At 48.7% G+C, this 26,494-nt stretch overlaps 1 protein-coding gene across 2 annotated transcripts in view; it reads right to left on the minus strand.

Annotated features, from left to right (window-relative positions):
* The window catches only part of FAM107A (family with sequence similarity 107 member A), a 165,757-nt gene that overhangs the window by 44,484 nt on the left and 94,779 nt on the right, over nucleotides 1–26,494 (minus strand). The window contains exon 1 of one of the 2 annotated variants that reach the window (XM_075321356.1): nucleotides 22,310–22,477. The exons of the other annotated variant lie outside the window; for it this stretch is intronic. Within the exon in view, the coding sequence (XP_075177471.1) occupies nucleotides 22,310–22,391 (82 nt within the window). The 5' untranslated portion in view covers nucleotides 22,392–22,477. Of the gene's footprint in view, nucleotides 1–22,309; nucleotides 22,478–26,494 lie in introns of those variants that run through there. 2 annotated transcript variants of the gene reach the window in all.

Consider the following 26,494-nt stretch of genomic DNA (forward strand, 5'->3'; position numbering starts at 1 on the left):
TGCGTCGTCCATTGTATTCAAGTGCTTTCTAATCCCATGAGCTGAAAAAAAGTGCACAACCGCAGTGTGAACAGAGCCCAAACTGGATATAACTTTCACTTGTGAGCAACTTACAGTACTTTAGTGCTGTCCCCCTCATCCGGTCCTGAAGGCCTCCACTCTCTTTTGCACCGGAGTCTCCCTTTAAGAGAAGCGCGCGAGTAATCCTCTTTATGTGTGAAGCAACAGGTTTAATCTCTTTCTTTTTATGAACCTGTGATTTGTGCGCTTATCTTCATCAATGATATTAAAAATAAAATTGTGTTTCCATAGCAAGCGCTCTTATTTCCCATCACAGTATTATTTTTCTGATATTTGATTTGGAAACGAAGCACTGTTAGCGCCTCAACTTCTATCTGACTCTCTATTTATCTGATTGCCTGGAATCGCGAAGAATTAACCCTAATGCAGAATCGGTGCTGAAACCGATCTCTCCAGAAACACTGGAATATAATAACCATGACATACAGTAATCAGCTTTACAGCAATTCTCCGCACTCATTTGCCTTCATAATCTGTGCGGTGTTTACCTGATAAACCTCTATTTCTCCGCGGTGCTTTGGTTGCTTAGTAGTGAATAATCATTCCGGAATGGGATTCAGATCACGTTGCATTTTCCGGTGAGCTTCTGCTGATGATCGGCAGCCGACCTGGACAAGCAGAGCTGCAGCATAAGGTCTTAGGCTGCTTTCACACTATGTTTTTTTAACATGCGTCATGAACGGTTTTTTTTAACGCAAAAACGGATCCAGTGCAAATGCGTTTTCATTTCAATGCATTTGCAATGGACTCGCATCAACATGCGTTTGCGTGAGTTATAGTGAGGATCCAGCGAGTTGCAGTTTTTTAACTTTTTTCAAAAACGCTACTTGTAGCATTTTTGAGCTGCGTCCAAATACTGCAAATTGCTGGATCCTGAATAAACAGCAAACGCATGTGAACGCTGGCAAGGATCCTGCTTGCTCTACTGAGCATGCCCAGAAACCAGCCTGGCGTGATCAGTCTCTCTCTCCCCCTCCCTCTCTCCCCCTCCCTCTCTCTCCCCCACCTGAGAGCGGCTGACGCTCGTAATCAAGGTAAATATAGGGTAACCAAGCAAAGCGTTTCGCTTAGTTACCTGATGTTTACGTTGGTTACGTGTGCAGGGAGCCCGGCTCCTAGCAGCTACGGACGCTCGTAACCAAGGTAAATATCGGGTATCCAAGCAAAGCACTTCGCTTAGTTACCCGATGTTTACGTTGGTTATGTGTGCAGGGAGCAGGCAGCCCGGCTCCTAGCAGCTACGGACGCTCGTAACCAAGGTAAATATCGGGTATCCAAGCAAAGCCCTTTGCTTAGTTACCCAATGTTTACCTTGGTTACCAGCATTTGCAGCTGTCAGATGCCGGCTCCCAGTCTATCACGTTCAGTTCCCCTCACTCCCGATCACATGACTCCAATGCCCGCCCATAAACTTCAAGTGGCAGGATCCTGCAAAATAACACGTGCGTTTGCATGCGTTTTTCTTTGTAAAAACAGGATCCACTTTTACAGCAAAAAAACGTTCATGACGCATGTTAAAAAAACGTAGTGTGAAAGCAGCCTTATTCACACGTCCATTTTTTGCACACGAGAGCTATCTGTGCTTTTCACGGATCACACTTGTACCTGTAAGGGTACGTGCCCACAACCAGTAATAGCAGCGTTTTCGACGCAACATTTTTTCGCTGCGTCCAAAATGCTGCATTGTACAGTACAAGCACAGTGGATGGCACTTAAAGAAATCCCATGCCCGCGGTGCCTCTTTTCTAAGCAGCAATAATTGGCGTTCCGAACCGCAAAATGTCAATTTATGCTACGGAGACGCGAGTGTTCTTTGCAGGGAGAACACAGCTAAACCCGGATCATGGGCACAGGCCGCTCCGGTCTCCAGCAGAGAGCACTCGAGGCCCCACAGGAAATGAGATGCTGCATCCAGGACACCGCATATCCTGACCGTGTGCACCCACCCTAATAGTCTATGATTGTCACGCTAGGTACGGTGGAAGAACCAAGGAAGGGAAGCCCTGTGTCTAGGGAAAGGGGAGATGGTGACCCCTGGACCAAACCTACTGCTGGTCCCTGGGGTCCCTCACCACCCTAGATAGGTTCTGCACCTATGCGCCGAGCTGGATACCTGACCCTAGGTATCCCTAGTGCTGGATAGGGAGCAGGTGGGATGAGCTCTTTATCAACCCCACTAACCACTATAGAAGAAATAAGGAGGATACACATGGGGGAAAAAAATGTATGAATGACTTATCCACAGATGACTCTGGTAGAAGTTCAGCAGAGCTTTCAGCAACAATGCCACTGAGGAGCACAAGCCACCTGCTTGCAACCAAGGCTTGAATGAACTGAAAATATCACCAGCACTAGTCCAAGGACGGAAGGAGTATATAAGCACCAAGAGAATACTGATGATCAGCAGCTGGGTGGAAGGAGAGCTCCTGCTGGGTCCAAAAAGGGGAGAGATGAATCCAGCAGGAACGCTACCTATACCAATGAACAATGGAAAGTCAGGGAGCATTTTGCACAGCCAAATGGTGTGACCTTCTATGGCCAGAAGCCACATGACTGTCTGTCACCCATGACACACCTGTGACAATGGGGCAATTGAAATGTACGTGATCTTCCACTGAGGACGTCCGTGTAAAATCGTGGAGGTATGTCTGGTTTTCATCCAATAGTCAGAAAAACTCAAAATGAATTTCCCATAGAAATGAATATTATAACTTTTCCACATGATTTTGCTGCAGTTTTTTTTTGGAGAATTATGGAGCGTATATACTACAAAAACTCAAAATAAATCTGCTTGAACATCACCTAAGGAACCAAACAATGCTTCCTGTTAGATCAGAGCTTAGGTGAGTTTTCAATGGTAAAGATCCGAAGAATGGTATAGTAATATGCCATCACTTTATAAGATGGGGATAAGAAAGGGAAGGGTCAGAGTCACACTCAGTCCACTTTCGGTAGTGATATATAACATTTGGTGATTGCGGTTATGCACGACTATGGAAGAACAAAGCTGCCACGAATTGGCCAAAGTTACAATCAAATATTTCGGAGAATGTGAAGCCGAGTAGGTGGAAATAAAGCGGCTTTCTGTGCACTCAGTGTGCCATAAGTAGGCTCATTATAAGGCTCTGCAGGGAGTCACTTTGAATCACTTATGTAGGTGTACAAAAGAAAAGTCTGTATTCCAAGAAGTGTATTTCCAAATGTAAGTTCTGTCAATTGCAACACAATTCATAAGTAACTCGCAGCACGGTTCTAACACATGAGGGTCTCCTAATGTAAATAGTAGCTGAGGGTCCACACTGTCCGCTAAAGTGTCAAAGGGGTCTTTCCTGTGACAAAACATTTACAGTATTTAGTGCTCGCTCATCACTAGTTACCAGTACTGAGCACCTGAGCATGGTAGTGCCCGCTCATCACTAGTTACCAGTACTGAGCACCTGAGCATGGTAGTGCCCGCTCATCACTAGTTACCAGTACTGAGCACCCGAGCATGGTAGTGCCCGCTCATCACTAGTTACCAGTACTGAACACCCGAGCATGGTAGTGCCCGCTCATCACTAGTTACCAGTACTGAACACCCGAGCATGGTAGTGTCCGCTCATCACTAGTTACCAGTACTGAACACCCGAGCATGGTAGTGCCCGCTCATCACTAGTTACCAGTACTGAACACCCGAGCATGGTAGTGCCCGCTCATCACTAGTTACCAGTACTGAACACCCGAGCATGGTAGTGCCCGCTCATCACTAGTTACCAGTACTGAGCACCCGAGCATGGTAGTGCCCACTCATCACTAGTTACCAGTACTGAGCACCCGAGCATGGTAGTGCCCACTCATCACTAGTTACCAGTACTGAGCACCCGAGCATGGTAGTGTCCGCTCATCACTAGTTACCAGTACTGAGCACCTAAGCATGGTAGTGTCCGCTCATCACTAGTTACCAGTACTGAGCACCTGAGCATGGTAGTGCCCACTCATCACTAGTTACGAGTACTGAGCACCCGAGCATGGTAGTGCCCGCTCATCACTAGTTACCAGTACTGAGCACCCGTGCATGGTAGTGCCCACTCATCACTAGTTACCAGTACAGAGCACCTGAGCATGGTAGTGCCCACTCATCACTAGTTACCAGTACTGAGCACCTGAGCATGGTAATGCCCACTCATCACTAGTTACCAGTACTGAGCACCCGAGCATGGTAGTGCCCGCTCATCACTAGTTACCAGTACTGAGCACCTGAGCATGGTAGTGCCCACTCATCACTAGTTACCAGTACTGAGCACCCGTGCATGGTAGTGTCCGCTCATCACTAGTTACCAGTACTGAGGACCTGAGCATGGTAGTGCCCACTCATCACTAGTTACCAGTACTGAGCACCCGTGCATGGTAGTGCCCACTCATCACTAGTTACCAGTACTGAGCACCCGAGCATGGTAGTGCCCGCTCATCACTAGTTACTAGTACTGAGCACCCGTGCATGGTAGTGCCCGCTCATCACTAGTTACCAGTACTGAGCACCCGTGCATGGTAGTGCCCACTCATCACTAGTTACCAGTACTGAGCACCCGAGCATGGTAGTGCCCACTCATCACTAGTTACTAGTACTGAGCACCTGAGCATGGTAGTGCCCGCTCATCACTAGTTACCAGTACTGAGCACCCGAGCATGGTAGTGCCCCGCTCATCACTAGTTACCAGTACTGAGCACCCGAGCATGGTAGTGTCCGCTCATCACTAGTTACTAGTACTGAGCACCTGAGCATGGTAGTGCCCGCTCATCACTAGTTACCAGTACTGAGCACCTGAGCATGGTAGTGCCCGCTCATCACTAGTTACCAGTACTGAGCACCCGAGCATGGTAGTGCCCGCTCATCACTAGTTACGAGCAGGGTTGTGGAGTCGGTAAGCCAAACCTTCGACTCCGACTCCGACTCCTCAAATTCTCTTGCACCGACTCCGACTCCGACTCCTACATATATTGCTTAAAGTTAGGTGAAAAATTTATTGTAGTACATGAATATGTGTATGTGAACATCAGACATTTAATAATTTTTTTGATACAATAATCAAGATATTTGGATAGAACTTAAAATATATTTATTGGAATACAACTTTAGAACACAAACTGTAATAAATTGTAAATATGTAATACACTATGTAATATACAGTAGATTACATATATATCTTGTGTGTGTATATACACTTTGTGTATATATATATATATATATATATATATATATATATATATATATATATAGTATATATATATTACATATTTACAATTTATTAGTTTTTTGTGTTCTAAAGTTGTATTCCAATAAATATTTTATGTTCTATCCAAATATCTTGATTATTGTATCATAAAAACAATTAAATGTCTGATGTTCACATTGTACTACATTAAATGTTTCACTTAAATATAAGCATTATACTAAATGTTATTATTTAGTAAAATATTCAGCACATTCTGCATTGCACTCCTGTCCCCAATTTCTTATATATTTTAGGAGTCGGAGTCGGTGCATTTTATACCGACTCTGACTCCGACTCCGACTCCACCAAAATGAGCTCCGACTCCGACTCCGACTCCACGACTCCGACTCCACAGCCCTGGTTACGAGTACTGAGCACCTGAGCATGGTAGTGCCCGCTCATCACTAGTTACCAGTACTGAGCACCCGAGCATGGTAGTGCCCGCTCATCACTAGTTACGAGTACTGAGCACCCGAGCATGGTAGTGCCCGCTCATCACTAGTTACCAGTACTGAGCACCCGAGCATGGTAGTGCCCGCTCATCACTAGTTACCAGTACTGAGCACCCAAGCATGGTAGTGCCCGCTCATCACTAGTTACGAGTACAGAGCACCCGAGCATGGTAGTGCTCACTCATCACTAGTTACCAGTACTGAGCACCTGAGCATGGTAGTGCCCACTCATCACTAGTTACCAGTACTGAGCACCTGAGCATGGTAGTGCTCACTCATCACTAGTTACCAGTACTGAGCACCCGAGCATGGTAGTGCCCACTCATCACTAGTTACCAGTACTGAGCACCCGTGCATGGTAGTGCCCACTCATCACTAGTTACCAGTACTGAGCACCCGAGCATGGTAGTGCCCGCTCATCACTAGTTACTAGTACTGAGCACCTGAGCATGGTAGTGCCCGCTCATCACTAGTTACCAGTACTGAGCACCCGAGCATGGTAGTGCCCGCTCATCACTAGTTACCAGTACTGAGCACCCGAGCATGGTAGTGTCCGCTCATCACTAGTTACTAGTACTGAGCACCTGAGCATGGTAGTGCCCGCTCATCACTAGTTACCAGTACTGAGCACCCGAGCATGGTAGTGCCCGCTCATCACTAGTTACGAGTACTGAGCACCCGAGCATGGTAGTGCCCGCTCATCACTAGTTACCAGTACTGAGCACCCGAGCATGGTAGTGCCCGCTCATCACTAGTTACCAGTACTGAGCACCCGAGCATGGTAGTGCCCGCTCATCACTAGTTACCAGTACTGAGCACCTGAGCATGGTAGTGCACACTCATCACTAGTTACCAGTACTGAGCACCCGAGCATGGTAGTGCCCGCTCATCACTAGTTACCAGTACTGAGCACCCGAGCATGGTAGTGCACACTCATCACTAGTTACCAGTACTGAGCACCCGAGCATGGTAGTGCACACTCATCACTAGTTACCAGTACTGAGCACCCGAGCATGGTAGTGCCCGCTCATCACTAGTTACCAGTACTGAGCACCCGAGCATGGTAGTGCCCACTCATCACTAGTTACCAGTACTGAGCACCCGAGCATGGTAGTGCCCGCTCATCACTAGTTACCAGTACTGAGCACCCGAGCATGGTAGTGCCCGCTCATCACTAGTTACCAGTACTGAGCACCTGAGCATGGTAGTGCCCGCTCATCACTAGTTACCAGTACTGAGCACCCGAGCATGGTAGTGCCCGCTCATCACTAGTTCCGAATACTGAGCACCCGAGCATGGTAGTGCCCGCTCATCACTAGTTACCAGTACTGAGCACCCGAGCATGGTAGTGCCCGCTCATCACTAGTTACGAGTACTGAGCACCCGAGCATGGTAGTGCTCGCACATCACTAGTTACCAGTACTGAGCACCCGAGCATGGTAGTGCCCGCTCATCACTAGTTACGAGTACTGAGCACCTGAGCATGGTAGTGCCCGCTCATCACTAGTTACCAGTACTGAGCACCCGAGCATGGTAGTGCTCGCACATCACTAGTTACCAGTACTGAGCACCCGAGCATGGTAGTGCTCGCACATCACTAGTTACCAGTACTGAGCACCCGAGCATGGTAGTGCCCGCTCATCACTAGTTACCAGTACTGAGCACCCGAGCATGGTAGTGCCCACTCATCACTAGTTACCAGTACTGAGCACCCGAGCATGGTAGTGCCCGCTCATCACTAGTTACCAGTACTGAGCACCCGAGCATGGTAGTGCCCGCTCATCACTAGTTACCAGTACTGAGCACCTGAGCATGGTAGTGCCCGCTCATCACTAGTTACCAGTACTGAGCACCCGAGCATGGTAGTGCCCGCTCATCACTAGTTCCGAATACTGAGCACCCGAGCATGGTAGTGCCCGCTCATCACTAGTTACCAGTACTGAGCACCCGAGCATGGTAGTGCCCGCTCATCACTAGTTACGAGTACTGAGCACCCGAGCATGGTAGTGCTCGCACATCACTAGTTACCAGTACTGAGCACCCGAGCATGGTAGTGCCCGCTCATCACTAGTTACGAGTACTGAGCACCTGAGCATGGTAGTGCCCGCTCATCACTAGTTACCAGTACTGAGCACCCGAGCATGGTAGTGCTCGCACATCACTAGTTACCAGTACTGAGCACCCGAGCATGGTAGTGCTCGCACATCACTAGTTACCAGTACTGAGCACCTGAGAATGGTAGTGCTCGCACATCACTAGTTACCAGTACTGAGCACCTGAGCATGGTAGTGCTCGCACATCACTAGTTACCAGTACTGAGCACCTGAGCATGGTAGTGCTCGCACATCACTAGTTACCAGTACTGAGCACCCGAGCATGGTAGTGCCCGCTCATCACTAGTTACGAGTACTGAGCACCTGAGCATGGTAGTGCTCGCACATCACTAGTTACCAGTACTGAGCACCTGAGCATGGTAGTGCTCGCACATCACTAGTTACCAGTACTGAGCACCTGAGCATGGTAGTGCTCGCACATCACTAGTTACCAGTACTGAGCACCCGAGCATGGTAGTGCTCGCACATCACTAGTTACGAGTATTGAGCACCTGAGCATGGTAGTGTCCACTCATCACTAGTTACGAGTACTGAGCACCCGAGCATGGTAGTGCCCGCTCATCACTAGTTACAAGTACTGAGCACCCGAGCATGGTAGTGCCCGCTCATCACTAGTTACCAGTACAGAGCACCCGAGCATGGTAGTGCTCGCTCATCACTAGTTACCAGTACTGAGCACCCGAGCATGGTAGTGCCCGCTCATCACTAGTTACCAGTACTGAGCACCCGAGCATGGTAGTGCCGCTCATCACTAGTTGGTATGTATCTGTAAGTTTGCAAATCGCATACTTGAGGTCCAGTGACAGCCCACTTGAGCTGTGAATACAGAAGAATCGTGACAATGTGAGCTTTGCACACTGTTCACCGGCCTGAAGACACAGAGAGACTGCAGACTTTTTTCAGCCCTGAAAGCCCCTTTAATATCAGTGCCCCCATGAAACTGAGAGCTACATTCAAAGCCCTTATAATATGACCGGCCACAGTGAGTGCCTCCATAATAATGCCAGCTACTATTAGTGCCCCCATAACATTGCAGTGCACCCCCAGCTCCCCTATAACAAAGCGCACAGCTCTGCCGTCCACCAGCTCTATGTGTATACACCATAAATGAGGGGGGTATTTGTTAATGAGCTATTACACACAATCCTAATGTAATTATAGCCTTATAACGATGTGTAACTTCCCCAGATACTTACAGAGAATTCAGGTCTAGTCTCATTTTACAGACTCTAAAGATGTCTCATAAATGGAAAAATAATACTGCAATTGCTAAACAGGTCGTTGTATGCGAAGAGGAAAGCGAACGAGGAATGGACGGCCGGAGACGTTGCGGCTCTCGTCAGCGACAGATGGGGCCACGAAAAACATCACATTAGTGAATTAGAATTTAGCAGAAGATCAGAGATGACATATTCCCGCCACGCCGGAGCGTTATTACAGCAGGACCCTGAATGATGAGGGGCCGTCGTATTAGAATGATTACATATTTGGGGGCTTAGTTGTAAGGAGGCCTAATTGGAAGACTAATGGGGGGAGGGATGTCTGCGGGTTTCCATCCCTTTCATCTCAATGAGGGTATTATCTGATCATTCCTATAATAATGTATATTAGGAAAATGCGGATAATTCTCTTCTCCATCAGCGAGGCCTGCGAATGTAACAGATGGTTTACAGCTATGCGTCTCATTACAGATAACCACTTTACACTGACTACTGACGACCTATCTGTAGAATGGGTTTTGAATCGAGATCGGTGGGGGGCCGACACCTGTAGCCCCCAGTAATCAGCTGAAAACAGCTATGGATGGGGCTAAGCCAGGAAAAAAGTAGCCCCGTAAACTACACATTGCCATTGCTATATCCTGAAGAAGGAGCTAGCGCCGAAACGCGTAGAGCTAGAACAATAAAATCTGTTGAATCCATCCAACAGCACGGCATGACAACCCATTTGTAATGGGGGAAAGGATGGTACAGGGCTCCTAGGCTGACCCTATGACTAGGGACCCTGAGCTAGTCCCTTATCCAGACGGTAGACTTAAGGCCGCTTTACACACTGCGATATCGGTACCGATAGCCAGCGTGCGTACCCGCCCCCATCTGTTGTGCGACACGGGCAAATCGCTGCCCGTGCCGCACAACATCGCCCAGACCCGTCACACTACTTACCTGTCCGGCGACGTCGCTGTGACCGGCGAACTGCCTCCTTTGTAAGGGGGCGGTTCGTTCAGCGTCACAGCGACGTCACAGCTGCCGCCCAATAGAAGCGGAGGGGCGGAGATGAGCGGGACGTAACATCCCGCCCACCTCCTTCCTTCCGCATAGCGGCCGGGAGGCAGGTAAGGAGAGGTTCCTCGTTCCTGCGGTGTCACACGGAGCGATGTGTGCTGCCGCAGGAACGAGGAACAACCTCGTTACTGCTGAAGTAACAGTTTTTAAGAATGGACCCCCATGTCACCGATGAGCGATTTTGCACGTTTTTGCAACGATGCAAAATTGCTCATAGGTGTCACACGCAACAACATCGCTAATGCGGCCGGATGTGCATCACCAATTCCGTGATCCCAACGAGTTCGCATTAGCGATGTCGTAGCGTGTAAAGCCCCCTTAAGTGGTAGTCAGGTTCGAGCCTCCAACTTAACCCTGTCTCCTGTCCAAATGTTAACAACTGTGTCCCCACCACCCAGGAGATTGACCCGGAGGCACCCTAACAATCCACCAACACAGAACAACAGACTGGGGTAACAAAAAAACCTCATACACACCAAAAACTTACACCAGGAACAATCCAGGAAATATGGGTGATGAGTAATAAGGGAAAAGAGGTAGAACAAAAACACTCAAGTTGCACAAACCGCAGCAGACAGCACAGCAGCAACCACCACATCCTCTCTGCTCCCAGGCTAGATCCTAACTGGATAGAATAACACGCACAATACCCAGGAAGCAGAGGGCTTACATCCCTGGACGGAAGTGATTAAGTGCTGACAGCTGAGCAAGTCTGCTGCAGTACCAGGGAAGAAATTAAAGGCCGCTTTACAAGCTGCAATATCGTGACCGATATCGCTAGCGTGGGTACCCACCCCCATCGGTTGTGCGACATGGGCAAATCGCTGCCCGTGGCGCACAACATTGCCCAGACCAGTCACACTACTTACCTTCCCTGCGACGTTGCTGTGACCGGCGAACCGCCTCATTTCTAAGGGGGAGGTTCGTTCAGCGTCACAGCGACGTCACAGCTGCGTCACTGAACCGCCGCCCAATATAAGCGGAGGGGCGGAGATGAGCGGGACGAACTTCCCGCCCACCTCCTTAATTCCACATTGCGGGCGGGAGGCAGGTAAGGAGAGGTTCCTCGTTCCTGCGGTGTCACACGGAGCGATGTGTGCTGCCGCAGGAACGAGGGACAACTTCGTTACTGCTGCAGCAACGATATTAGAGAATAGACCCCCATGTCACCGATGAGCGATTTTGCACATTTTTGCAACGATGCAAAATCGCTCAAAGGTGTCACACGCAACGACATCACTAAAGCGACCGGATGGTTGTCAGAAATTCCGTGACCCCAACCAGATCGCTTGAGCGATGGCGCAGCGTGTAAAGCGGCCTTTACCCTTAATATGCATGGTCCCATATGGTAAATGAGAAAGCTGACCCTGAGTCTCTCCTTATGCACGCGACACCATTCCTTCTCTTTTACTGATCGATACTAAACAATGTATGACGCTGCTGCATTACGCCCCATACATCACTTATATATGTCCATTGCTGAAGCAGATATCAGCAGATAGTGGGGGTGGCAGGTATTAGCCCCTCACTGATCTCATATTAATAACCCATCTGTCACAGCTGTCTCTCTGAAGTATGAGACTAGTGACATGATCAGTGCTAGAGTCTTTCATTGCCATGTAAGACTCTAGTTTCCTTTCCTTTGTCAAACAAAGGGTTAATGTCAGTTTCCCCTTGCCAGCAGCATTCTCATTACCTCTCCTCAGGTGCTTCCGGTTTGGGACCACTCCCAGTTCCCATATATATCCACTTCTCCCAGTAGAAGAGGGATGGTTATTCTGATGCCATTTGGATGCTAGGCCTTGAGGTGGAAGGAGCTGGTGGAGCCCTTACCGCAAGTAGCTGTGTAGGCTGCAGGCTTGCCTTTCCTTTCCTTGGTGTGTTATTACTGCAGCGGTGGGACTAGCGTTCCTCACCTGCCAGCTCACTAGCCAGTGTTGTTAGAGGGTCTGCCAGGGTCTCAGGTATCCTGTTCGGTGACAGGTGAGGAACCTAGGGACCTGTATAGGAACTGGCTAGGAGTGCAGGGTACAGCTGCAGGTAAGAGCAAGAGGTGTCCCGTCTTCCACTTCACTAGCGCTAAGGCTCGCCTGTTGTGACTGTCAGTTATGCTTTGGCTGCTGGGAGGCTCCCTCTTGTGGCCAGGAATGGTTTGGACATAGACCAGGTGTGTTGACCAATGGGCGTTTCCATTGCTAACTCTCTGCTTATTTAAATCCTGGTTTGATAGCAGGCTATGCCGGATGTCAGTTGTTCTTTGTTCACCAGCCTGCTTCATTCTGCTCCACACCACATCTACCCCAGATAAGTGCTTTGCTCTTTATTTATTGTTTGGTTCTTTTGCTCTTATCCGGGTTTGTCATTTGCTGTGGTTGTTTTCAGTTTATTTGCATGCAGGGATTTTCCCTCTCAGTTGCTTAGCTGGGAAACTCCCTGCAGTTTTGTTTGGAGTATAGCTCCTATAAGTCCATGTGTTTGTGGCTTTTTGAATTTGTAATTATTCTTGTTTTTTGTTCATTGGTATGACAAGAGTGCCTGGTATAGGACAGAGTGCAGATCGTGCGATCTGAGGGCCTTTTTGTACTATCAGGAATTTGGAATTTTTTGCAGGGTTTTTCTCTGGCCACCATCAGCCCCTTTCCTGTCCTTTCCTATTTTAGTCAGCGGGGGCCTCACCTTTTGCTAATCCTATCATCTGTGTATTGTGTTTTTCCTATATCACCGCAGTCTTTGAATGTGGGGGGCTTGCTATTCTTTATCTATTTTCTGAGGCAGAGAGTTATTCATCTTTCCTTCCTTTAGGATAGCTAGTTCTCCGGCTGGGTTCGCGGTGCACAGGATGTTAGTTCACCCCTCAGCTACTTCTAGTGTTGATGGTTAGTAAGGGGATGGCGGCCAGATTAGTTGCCAATGCTCTTGTCACCTTTTACCAATGAGTTATGGTGGTCTTCCATGGTTCTGGGTCATAACACTCGCCGTTGTTATAATGTCCTGGTTTACCCCTTGTTTTACGCCAGAATTCCCTTAGTCACTTTGTGACACCATCATATGGATAGGTCATCTACAATTCAGTCCCAGACGTCCCCTTTTAAGAATGCCACAGCAAATGCATATTGTCCATTTATGAGAATAGCTGCCCATGCAATACATGGATAGTCCAAGATCACCACCGTCAGAGAACTGCGACCAATCCTGGTTGATTCAGGGAGTAGCTCCCTTTCTAAGATGTGCATATTCCCTTTCGGCAATCTGCACTCAGTCATATCACTAACTATATATGTGCTGTGACTATGGACCAGCAACATTTAAGGCTGCAAATAACCTAAATACGTCCCACTTATATGGCTACCAGGCCAAATGGATGACCATACAGATAATCACATAGTTCAGTGGTCAGGATCAGCCAACTCAAGATTTGTAAGCCATAATAAGCCCCATACTTTCCAATCTCCCATTGTGACAACTGATTTAGACATTTAATTTTTTTTTTTACTTAAATGAATGTATTTTTGGCTAAAAAGTATTTTTATAATAGGTTTTCATTAAAAAATTTGCACCATTTACCTTCCATAGCCTCTGTGTTGCATTAGGAAAGTGTTTCCCAAATTCCAAGTCTTCAGGGGCTCCGAAAGATTACATCTTCAGTATTTACTTAGCATTGGACAGGCGATGGAATCATTATCAAGACATCAGAAATTGCCACATTTTCCGTTACTTGTGTGATACTAAGGAAATCCTGAAAACAAGACCCGTTGGGGGGCCCTGAGGACTGGAGTCTGCGAAACACTGCATTAGACCAACTAATCAACATGGGAGCTGGAGATGTCGGAAACTTATTTAGACATTTAGTAGCTTTTATTTTACTTAAATGAATGTATTTCCATAATAGAGTGTCAGAGAAAATGTTGCACCATTTACATTCCAAAGCCTCTATGTTGCATTAGGAAACTGTTTCCCAAACTCCAGGTCTTCAGGGGCTCCAAAAGATTACGTCTCCAGGATTTTCTTAGCATTGGACAGGCGATGGAATCATTATCAAGACATCAGAAATTGTCACATTTTCCGTCACTTGTGTAATACTAAGGAAATCCTGAAAACATGACCTGATGGGGGTCCTGAGGACTGAAGTCTGTGAAACACCGCATTAGTCTTCAGGGCCCCCAATGTTACGTCTTCAGGATTTTCTTAGCATTAGATAGGTGATGGAATTATTATCAAGACATCAGAAATTGACACATTTTCCGTCACTTGTGTAATACTGAGGAAATCCTGGAAACATGACCTGATGGGGGCCCTGAGGACTGAAGTCTGCGAAACACTGCATTAGGACATTTAATCAAAAGAGGAGCTGGAGGTGTCGGATACTTATTTAGACATTTAGTAGCTTTTATTTACTTAAAATTAATGTATTTTTATAATAGGGTGTCATAGAAAATGTTGCAGTTTACCTTCGAAAACCTCGATGTTGCATTACGAAAGTGTTTCCCGAATTCCAAGTCTTCAGGGGCTCCAAAAGTTTACATCTTCAGGATTTCCTTAGCATTGGACAGGCGATGGAATCATTATCAAGACATCACAAATTACATTTTCTCCATCCTGTGTAATACCAAAGATATCCTGAAAATATGACCCGTTGGGGGGCCCTGAGGACTGAAGTCTGCGAAACACTGCATTAGACCAACTAATGAAAAGAGGAGCTGGAGATGGCGGCAGTTCATAGGGCTCCTTACTTTCCTTGGCTGCTGAACCAGGGGGCTGGGGATCAATGCACTTATCGCTAATTTTTAGCAAAAAGACCTCCCATATATTTAAGTAGAAAAATGCCCCCTGAAGAGTTCATATCCAATTAAAGGGCTACCTACTTCTAGACTTATGATAGGTCATCAATATCACATATGTGGGGGTCTGACTCAGCACCCCCCAACAATCTGCAATGCTGAAGCCGGACGGATGTGATCTGTGTAGTGGCTGTTCTCAGATCTGAAATGAATGGGCGCTGAGCTGCAGTACTGAGAATGACCACTACACAGTGAGGGGCGCTGTGCTGTCCAGGTCACTGTTCACATCCGGAGGATCAGCCATTAATATCTATGTATGGTGCACAGGACATTCCCTCTATAGTAATCCTGACTCTTGCACCATCTCTCTAATTACCCCTCAAAGACAAATGTTTTTCTTGGCCCAGATAAAAGCATTGATAAACGGAGAGCAATAAAATACAATTTCACAACTCATGTCTGCGCTCCGGGAGCAATACACATATAACCTGATACGACACCGGCTCCGAGCTTCTGATGTAACCCGTATGATCGCCATGTTACACAGTAGAGGGAGAGCAGCGCAGCACTGTAAAGCAATGACCCAGTGAGCTCAAGACAATGAGAAATACAGAGTTCATTTAAGAACTTGAGTAATATGTTTACTACAGAATTATCCACATAAAAACCAAACAGACCTGAACCAAGATAAATACGAGAAGATATACACAGATTACAGAGCAAATATATCCAGCGCCAAGATAAGCAGAGCCAGAAACCGGAGACGGTGAGGTCCTCATCCTCCGGTGACCGACCCCTGGGCATAGGGGTGACCGAGCCCTGGGCATAGGGGTGACCGAGCCCAGGGCATAGGGGTGACCGAGCCCTGGGCATAGGGGTGACCGAGCCCTGGGCATAGGGGTGAGCGAGCCCTGGGCATAGGGGTGAGCGAGCCCTGGGCATAGGGGTGAGCGAGCTCTGGGCATAGGGGTGAGCGAGCTCTGGGCATAGGGGTGAGCGAGCTCTGGGCATAGGGGTGAGCGAGCTCTGGGCATAGGGGTGACCGAGCCCTGGGCATAGGGGTGAGCGAGCCCTGGGCATAGGGGTGAGCGAGCCCTGGGCATAGGGGTGAGCGAGCCCTGGGCATAGGGGTGAGCGAGCCCTGGGCATAGGGGTGACCGAGCTCTGGGCATAGGGGTGAGCGAGCCCTGGGCATAGGGGTGACCGAGCCCTGGGCATAGGGGTGAGCGAGCACTGGGCATAAGGGTGAGCGAGCTCTGGGCATAGGGGGTGAGCGAGCCCTGGGCATAGGGGTGAGCGAGCCCTGGGCATAGGGGTGAGCGAGTCCTGGACATAGGGGTGACCGAGCCCTGGGCATAGGGGTGACCGAGCCCTGGGCATAGGGGTGACCGAGCCCTGGGCATAGGGGTGACCGAGCCCTGGGCATAGGGGTGACCGAGCCCTGGGCATAGGGGTGAGCGAGCTCTGGGCATAGGGGTGAGCGAGCTCTGGGCATAGGGGTGAGCGAGCTCTGGGTATAGGGGTGACCGAGCCCTGGGCATAGGGGTGACCGAGCTCTGGGCATAGGGGTGAGCGAGCTCTGGGCATAGGGGTGACCGAGCCCTGGGCATAGGGGTGACCGAGCTCTGGGCATAGGGGTGAGTGAGTTCTGGGCATAGGGGTGAGCGAGCTCTGGGCATAGGGGTGACCGAGCTCTGGGCATAGGGGTGAGCGAGCTTTGGGCATAGGGGTGACCGAGCTCTGGGCATAGGGGTGAGTGAGTTCTGGGCATAGGGGTGAGTGAGCTCTGAGCATAGGGGTGACCGAGCTCTGGGCATAGGGGTGAGTGAGTTCTGGGCATAGGGGTGAGCGAGCCCTGGGCATAGGGGTGACCGAGCTCTGGGCATAGGGGTGACCGAGCCCTGGGCATAGGGGTGACCGAGCCCTGGGCATAGGGGTGAGCGAGCCCTGGGCATAGGGGTGAGCGAGCACTGGGCATAAGGGTGAGCGAGCTCTGGGCATAGGGGTGAGCGAGCCCTGGGCATAGGGGTGAGCGAGTCCTGGACATAGGGGTGACCGAGCCCTGGGCATAGGGGTGACCGAGCCCTGGGCATAGGGGTGACCGAGCCCTGGGCATAGGGGTGACCGAGCCCTGGGCATAGGGGTGACCGAGCCCTGGGCATAGGGGTGAGCGAGCTCTGGGCATAGGGGTGAGCGAGCTCTGGGCATAGGGGTGAGCGAGCTCTGGGTATAGGGGTGACCGAGCCCTGGGCATAGGGGTGACCGAGCTCTGGGCATAGGGGTGAGCGAGCTCTGGGCATAGGGGTGACCGAGCCCTGGGCATAGGGGTGACCGAGCTCTGGGCATAGGGGTGAGCGAGCTCTGGGCATAGGGGTGACCGAGCTCTGGGCATAGGGGTGAGTGAGTTCTGGGCATAGGGGTGAGCGAGCTCTGGGCATAGGGGTGACCGAGCTCTGGGCATAGGGGTGAGCGAGCTTTGGGCATAGGGGTGACCGAGCTCTGGGCATAGGGGTGAGTGAGTTCTGGGCATAGGGGTGAGTGAGCTCTGAGCATAGGGGTGACCGAGCTCTGGGCATAGGGGTGAGTGAGTTCTGGGCATAGGGGTGACCGAGCCCTGGGCATAGGGGTGACCGAGCTCTGGGCATAGGGGTGAGCGAGCTCTGGGCATAGGAGTGAGCGAGCTCTGGGCATAGGGGTGACCGAGCTCTGGGCATAGGGGTGAGCGAGCTCTGGGCATAGGGGTGACTGAGCCATGGGCATAGGGGTGACCGAGCTCTGGGCATAGGGGTGACCGAGCTCTGGGCATAGGGGGTGAGCGAGCTCTGGGCATAGGGGTGACCGAGCCCTGGGCATAGGGGTGACCGAGCTCTGGGCATAGGGGTGAGCGAGCTCTGGGCATAGGGGTGAGCGAGCTCTGGGCATAGGGGTGACCGAGCTCTGGGCATAGGGGTGACCGAGCTCTGGGCATAGGGGTGAGCGAGCTCTGGGCATAGGGGTGAGCGAGCTCTGGGCATAGGGGTGAGCGAGCTCTGGGCATAGGGGTGAGCGAGCTCTGGGCATAGGGGTGACCGAGCTCTGGGCATAGGGGTGACCGAGCTCTGGGCATAGGGGTGACCGAGCCCTGGGCATAGGGGTGAGCGAGCTCTGGGCATAGGGGTGAGCGAGCTCTGGGCATAGGGGGTGAGCGAGCTCTGGGGATAGGGGTGACCGAGCCCTGGGCATAGGGGTGAGCGAGCTCTGGGCATAGGGGTGAGCGAGCTCTGGGTATAGGGGTGAGTGAGCCCTGGGCATAGGGGTGAGTGAGCCCTGGGCATAGGGGTGACCAAGTCCCTGAACCTCAAGGGTTAGAACTGTCCCATCAATAGAAAATGACCAAAGAGTTCAGTGTCAGCGGCAAAGTTTTGGCCATGTTATAATCACATCAAACATGGAGTCAGACAAAAAGGATAGTTCCATCTAAATTTACAGATCAGTTTAGGTCCTATCCTTCACTACCTGCAACTCACTGTGCTGCAAAATGCAGGACAGCTCCAGAGTCAGGGCAGATAAATCTTCCCTATGAATCTGCTTGTTTATCTGATGGCTCCAACATGTGTATTCCATATAATGGAGTGCCAGGTAAATAGGAATAGAGATGGGTAATCAGCAGTGATGAGCGGGCACTACCATGCTCGGGTGCCTGAAACTCATAACTAGTGATGAGCATGGTAGTGCCCGCTCATCACTAGTTACCAGTACTGAGCACCCGAGCATGGTAGTGCCCGCTCATCACTAGTTACCAGTACTGAGCACCCGAGCATGGTAGTGCCCGCTCATCACTAGTTACCAGTACTGAGCATCCGAGCATGGTAGTGCCCGCTCATCACTAGTTACCAGTACTGAGCACCTGAGCATGGTAGTGCCCGCTCATCACTAGTTACCAGTACTGAGCACCTGAGCATGGTAGTGCCCGCTCATCACTAGTTACCAGTACTGAGCACCTGAGCATGGTAGTGCCCGCTCATCACTTGTTACCAGTACTGAGCGCCCGAGCATGGTAGTGCCCGCTCATCACTAGTTACCAGTACTGAGCGCCCGAGCATGGTAGTGCCCGCTCATCACTAGTTACCAGTACTGAGCACCCGAGCATGGTAGTGCCCGCTCATCACTAGTTACCAGTACTGAGCATCCGAGCATGGTAGTGCCCGCTCATCACTAGTTACCAGTACTGAGCACCTGAGCATGGTAGTGCCCGCTCATCACTAGTTACCAGTACTGAGCACCTGAGCATGGTAGTGCCCGCTCATCACTAGTTACCAGTACTGAGCACCTGAGCATGGTAGTGCCCGCTCATCACTTGTTACCAGTACTGAGCGCCCGAGCATGGTAGTGCCCGCTCATCACTAGTTACCAGTACTGAGCGCCCGAGCATGGTAGTGCCCGCTCATCACTAGTTACCAGTACTGAGCACCCGAGCATGGTAGTGCCCGCTCATCACTAGTTACCAGTACTGAGCACCCGAGCATGGTAGTGCCCGCTCATCACTAGTTACCACCTCTCAATCATTGGTGGTCAAATGCTGGCTGTATATGCATAAATGTCTATTATGATACTCAATTTATGAAAATGTTGCCTGATATTGGAAAAACATCGCTACCTCTTCCAAGTAGTCTTTTTGCAAAAATGTTTGTATTCAGAACTCCCATAGCTGTGAATAGAGATAGCCGGCGCACTCCTACAATCACTAGCGTTCAGAAACCGTCAAAACAGGGGAGCAGAGGATTCCTGTTCTGGAGGTAAGTGTGGGTCCCAGAGATGAGATTCAAACCTAAGACATTATGGCATAAATGTCTTTCGCGAGACAACATTTTTAAGTTTCATTGTGGCCCCCTGGATTGGTTCAATTTGACAGTGTGGCCGTTGGACCAAAAAACGTAGGGCATCACTGGTATATATCTAAATACAAAATACTGTCTAGAGCAGGGGTCGTAAATAAGGGGCCCGCGGGCCGTATGCAGCGCCTCAGGCTGCTTCTTGTGGCCCCGGTAACGATCGCAGCCAATACAGAGGCTGCAGTCGTCATCACTTTATTTCAGATGAACATTTTGTTGGCGCAGTCAAGCTCTCTCTGCACAACTATTGCAATGGCAGCCCCCAGCCAATCAGAGACAAGCATCTGACTCGTATGACCTCAGTTGCTTGCCTCTGATTGGTCGGCAGCTGCCACTGGAATAGTTGTGCAGAGAGAACTTGACTCTGCGCAGTGTCAACAAGACTATTATCCGAATTTCAGATGAAGCACTGACAGCGGCAGCCCCTACACCGGATCCACTTGCCTGTGGGCCGCAAGAAGCAGGGAAGAGGACGCTGAGGGAACGGAGGACAGGAGAGAATGTTGTGTGTGTGTGTGTGTGTGTGTGTGTGTGTGTGTGTGTGTGTGTGTGTGTGTGTGTGTGTGTGTGTGTGTGTGTGTGTGTGTGTGTGTGTGAAGAATGGCACAGTAGGAGACATTATTACAAGAAGAGGACCTGCATGGGCACATTAGTAACGGGATAATGAAGGACACATTAGTAAAAGGGGACAAGGATGGGCACATTACTACAGAATGAAGATCATTACTAAAAGATGAGGACCAGGATGGGAACATTACTACAAGATGTTGGCCAAAATTACTATATAATAGTAATTGTAAAACTATAAATTATATTACTTACAAAAAGGGGCTAAAAGTCTTTAAAAATAATCAAAATAAAGAATGAATGGATGAACTCTACATGGCTGGTTCCCACCGTGAAGCATGGAGGAGGAGGTGTGATGGTGTGGAGGTGCTTTGCTGGTGACACTGTTGGGGATTTATTCAATATTGAAGCCATACAGAACCAGCATGGCTACCACAGCATCTTGCAGCGGCGTGCTATTCCATCCGGTTTGCGTTTAGTTGGACCATCATTTATTTTTCAACAGGACAATGACCCCAAACACACCTCCAGGCTGTGTAAGGGCTATCTGACTAAGAGGGGGAGTGATGGTGTGCTACGCCAGATGACCTGGCCTCCACAGTCACCAGACCTGAACCCAATCGAGATGGTTTGGGGTGAGCTGGACCGCAGAGTGAAGGCAAAAGGGCCAACAAGTGCTAAGCATCTCTGGGAACTCCTTCAAGACTGTTGGAAAACCATTTCCGGTGACTACCTCTTGAAGCTCATCAAGAGAATGCCAAGAGTGTGCAAAGCAGTAATCAAAGCAAAAGGAGGCTACTGTGAAGAACCTAGAATATAAGACATATTATCAGTTGTTTCATACTTTTTTGTTAAGTATTTCATTCCACATGTGTTAATCCATAGTTTTGATGCCTTCAATGTGAATCTACAATTTTCAGAGTCCTGAAAATAAAGAAAACTCTATGAATGAGTAGGTGTGTCCAAACTTCTGGTCTGTACTGTATATATATATATATATCTATATATATATATATATATATATATATATAAAAAAATATATATTTATATATTTAAACAAAAAAATGCACACGTTATAATAAATGGATGGAAAATGTTGTAAAATGTGATCCAAAGGTGTATGCGGCCCCCCTGGTCTAGAGGGAATACCAAGAAGAAGTGTCCCAGACCATCGGTTCTGACCTCAGGTATAGATCTTCACATACAACTGTTTCTATACATTTTATATACAGCTCTGTAGATATCGTCCCCCTCTGGCCACAATTATATATGGGACAGAATTCAATCTGCCATTGCAATGCTCAATGATGCTATAGCTATAACATCATGTCCCGGGGATGAGCGCGGACCTCACCGTGAGCTACTTTGCGCCTCTCCTAAAACTGTCAGTCACTTGTCACAACTTCAATGGAAACAAGTCAAGTTTTGAGAACTTTTCTAAGTCTGTATACACTAATAACTATCACAGGAGGAAATCCTGTCTGTACATCCGCAAGACAATGCATCCAGAGAGGACTTCATCTGTAAATAGGGGTTTTTCCTCTTTTGCTAAGCTGTTAAACATGCCAGACGCCCACTGAGCCAAGGATTCCACTTTTCCAGCCTCCTGAATGGCAAATCTACCATTTGATGTAGTAATAAGGGAGCAGAGGATGGGAAAGCTGAATATCAATGCACTGATCTCTGTTACTTACCAAAGTGGTAAATATTGATCCCAGCAGATACATTGTATAGGAGTGATCTCTGCTTCTCCACCTGTTGTGGAAAGACGCCCTGGCATGGTGAGCTGCTGCAGAACCTCTTGTATCTGTGGGTCACACGCTTGCTCCATGCCCGGGCTCTGCAGCACCTGCACACAGTGCACACGTCCCAGGCTGTGAGCGGAATACAGAATGAAGCCCCCTCTTACCAGACTTGACCAGCATGGCCCTGTGCATCCCGGTGCCCGCGGAGTCAGGGACCCTCACCCGGTCAAACCACCTCTGTGACATGCTGCGCCCCCTGCTGTCCGGCCGCGGCGCACCGAGCAGTGCTGCAGCCGCCGGGGATCTGCAGAGCGAGCGCTCGTCCGCAGCGTTTTCTATGAGAGCAGCAGTCATGTGACCTGTGCCTGCTCTGTATTGTACCGGAGCCTCCCCTGCTCCATCCTCCCTGCATCTCAGCCCACACACTCTGCAGAGCATCGCAGCCACAACTTTATGTGTTCTGCAGCCTCCGGGATCCCGCAGCACTGGAGCAAGACACCCGGGTGATGGCTGCCTGCAAATCCCTGCAAGGAAAGGATTAGTAAGGATGATGATAATACTGTAGACATGGGATCATAAATTAGAGGGGCTGTCTACCCCTTATTATAGACATGGGATCATAAATTAGAGGGGTTGTCTACCCCTTATTATAGACATGGGATCACAAATTAGAGGGGTTGTCTACCCCTGATTATAGACATGGGATCACAAATTAGAGGGGTTGTCTACCCTTTATTATAGACATGGGATCACAAATTAGAGGGGCTGTCTACCCCTTATTATAGACATGGGATCATAAATTAAGGGGGTTGTCTACCCTTTATTATAGACATGGGATCACAAATTAGAGGGGTTGTCTACCCTTTATTATAGACATGGGATCATAAATTAGGGGGGTTGTCTACCCTTTATTATAGACATGGGATCACAAATTAGAGGGGGTGTCTACCCTTTATTATAGACATGGGATCATAAATTAAGGGGGTTGTCTACCCTTTATTATAGACATGGGATCATAAATTAGAGGGGTTGTCTACCCCTTATTATAGACATGGGATCATAAATTAGAGGGGTTGTCTACCCCTTATTGTAGATATTGGATCATAAATTAGAGGGGTTGTCTACCCTTTATCATAGGCATGGGATCATAAATTAGAGGGGTTGTCTACCCCTCTTTTTGCTTTAAAATCAAGTTAAATGTGGTCTAAAAAAAAAGTAAAATAAAAAAATATAACAATATATAAGTACACGTATGTGTATATCCTCTCTATGTGTGCATGTACATGTGTATACATACAATACAGTGCAAACGGTTTACGCGGGTGTGGGAATAAAATGCTACAAAATAATGCTTTTAAAAATTGATGTGTAAAGTTATGTTCACACAGGGCGTTTTTGCAACTTTTTTTACATGTTTTTTTTTATTCTTTTTATGCAAATCCATGCTAATAAAACACTGCTTTTACAGTCCCAGCACAGCCTAAAAGATTCCAGAAATCTCCTGCACACACACAATGCAGATTTGTCGCATTTTTAGGCCCCCTTCACACGCACGTGTCTCCGGTACGTGCTAGGTCCGTGCCCGCATGTACCGGAGACAAGGGCACATGTAAACCCATTAAAATCAATGGGTTTATGTGCACGCACGTGTGCAGCCATTGGCCCGTGCCTCCGTGTGGAGCAGACGTGTGTCCATGTGCTCCACACGGATGCATGTCCGTTTTTCTCCGGCAGCTCGGGTGTGACACGGCCCGTATACAGACCACATGGATGTAGTGTGGTTGCGGTCCCACGTGATACGCGCCGGAGAAACACACGTGTCAGAGAAAAAAAATCTTTACTTACCTTCTCCAGCCCTGCTGTCTCTGCCGCTGCTGTCTCTTGCTGCCGACCGCCGCTCATTATGCTCATTTAATATTCACTTCACTGCGGCCGGAAGCAGCAGCAGCGGTGAGTTGGCAGGACCGGAGACCGAAGATCAGCACCACGGACAGCGACGCCAGGGACAGGCGAGTTGAAAGTTCCCGTTCTCCGTGTGTTATCACGGATAACACACGGAGAACACACGTAGTGCCATAAACACGGCACACGGAGGGGAAAACGCACCTTTGACACGTCCGTGAAAAACGTGCGTGATTGTCCCGGACGTGTGAAGGGGGCCTTAAACTGTATGCAAATCCTTATGCCAGCAAAGTCCATTTGAATTCTGAAGTTTTGGGCACATCTTGCTTTTTTCCCCATACAGATTTCCAGTAGAAAATAAACTGTATGTCAATTTTTTCAGCAGTTTTTCACCCCAAATGCATGAAAAACACATTGGAAAAAAACAAATTGAAAACAAGTAAAAATAAAGCAAAAACAAAGTGTTATTTTTCTGCCAAGAGATGCAGATATGATGTAGGAAATTCTGCAACCCAAAACTATGTGTGCGCAAATAGCCTAAGGCGGGCTTTACACGCTGCGATGTCGAGGGCGATTGCACCCGCCCCCATCGTACGGCCGATATGTGGTGATCGCTGCCGTAGCGAACATTATTGCTACGGCAGCGTCACACGCACATACCTGCTCTGCGACGTCGCTGTGACCGGCGATCCGCCTCCTTTCTAAGGGGGCGGTTCGTTCAGCTCAGCGACGTCACAGCAGCGTCACTGAACCGCTGCCCAATAGAAAAGGAGGGGAGGAGATGAGCGGCCGGAACATCCCGCCCACCTCCTTCCTTCCTCCTTTTCCGGTGGACGCAGGTAAGGAGATGTTTGTAGTTCCTGCGGTGTCATACATAGCGATGTGTGCAGCTGCAGGAACGACAAACAACATCGTACCTGCAGCAGCAACGATATTATGGAAATGAACAACGTGTCAACGAGCAACAATTTTGCACGTTTTTGCGCTCGTTGATCGTCGCTCATTTGTGTCACATGCTGCGATGTCGCTACCTGCACCGGATGAGCGTCACTAACGACGTGACCCCCGACGATATATCGGCAGCGATGTCGCAGCGTGTAAAGCACCCCTAAGGCTATGCACAAACTTTACATATTTGTTGCTTTTTATGCGTTTTTCAGTGCAGATTTGTCATAAAATGTCAATATGGAAAGTTCGAATATGGGACTCCTACACAATACAAAAAAGACAAAAGATATTGACTACTGCCAGGTACGACCGGGACACATTTGAGATAACCGTCAACAAACTAAAAGTTGTAGCAGACTTCAACCTACACGGATCAATGATCAGTCAAGATACAGCGATGACACCAGAAGTCAATAGGAGAAAAGCCATGAGTAAATCAACTCAACAATGAAGTCACTGGGCAAGATCCTTAAAATCGAGTATACATTACACTGGTGACAAAGTCACGACTCATACATAGTCTGGTCTTTTCTGTAGTACCCTATGGATGCGAAACATGGACGATGAAGAAACAAGACAGAAGAAGAATCAATACCTTTGAAATGTGGTGCTGGAGAAGGATATTACCATACCATGGATGGCAAGAAGAACAAACAAATCAAGCCAGACATGTCACTCGAAGCAAGGATCACCAAGGTGCAGCTTGCCAACTTTGGGCACATCGTACGAAGAGAGCAATTACTGGAGAAGACATCATGGTCGGAAGAATAGAAGGAACAAGGTGAAGAGGAAGACCAGCAACCCAATGGCTGGATTCAATCAAGATAATAGCAGAGAAAACCCTGGTGGACCTCTCTAGGCGGAGAAGACTCTAGTGGACCTATCTAAGTGGAGCAGACCCTGGTGGACCTATCTAGGTTGCACTAGATCGAGCTTCCTACAGAGTGCTCATCCACCAAGTCGCCATGCCTCAAGATCAAGATCAAGATCAAGAAAAAAAAAATGGTCACAAAACCTGAAGGGAATCCTAATGTTAGAAAAGTGAATGAGATTCTTGAAGTCTCCGGCACATGTTGAGTATTTTCTCTTTGCAGATTTGGTGTAGATTTAAATCTGCAGAATGTCAACTCTTTCAGTGTTTTTGCTGCAGATATCACCCATACCATTAGGGTATGTGCGCACGTTGTGTTTTGGCGTGACAAATAAAATGCAGCGTTTTGTTACTGCATGTGCATTTCAAAATGCGTGCAAAACGCTGCGTTTTGGATGCATTTTGAATGTCTTCTGGATGCGTTCTGGATGCTTGCTCTCCCACAGACAAAACAGGGAAATGCATCCAAAATGCACAAAAGAAGTGACATGTTGCTTTTTAGAACACATTGATTTTGTCAAAAATTTGGCATTCAAAATGCTGCGTTTTAAAACGCAACGTGCGCATAGAATTTGCTTAATTGTCATAGACTTTGCTGGGAACGCAGAACGCGTGCGTTTACGCTGCA

Source organism: Anomaloglossus baeobatrachus, chromosome 8 (genome assembly GCF_048569485.1).
Source record: "Anomaloglossus baeobatrachus isolate aAnoBae1 chromosome 8, aAnoBae1.hap1, whole genome shotgun sequence".
NCBI classification, from domain to species: Eukaryota; Metazoa; Chordata; class Amphibia; order Anura; family Aromobatidae; genus Anomaloglossus; species Anomaloglossus baeobatrachus.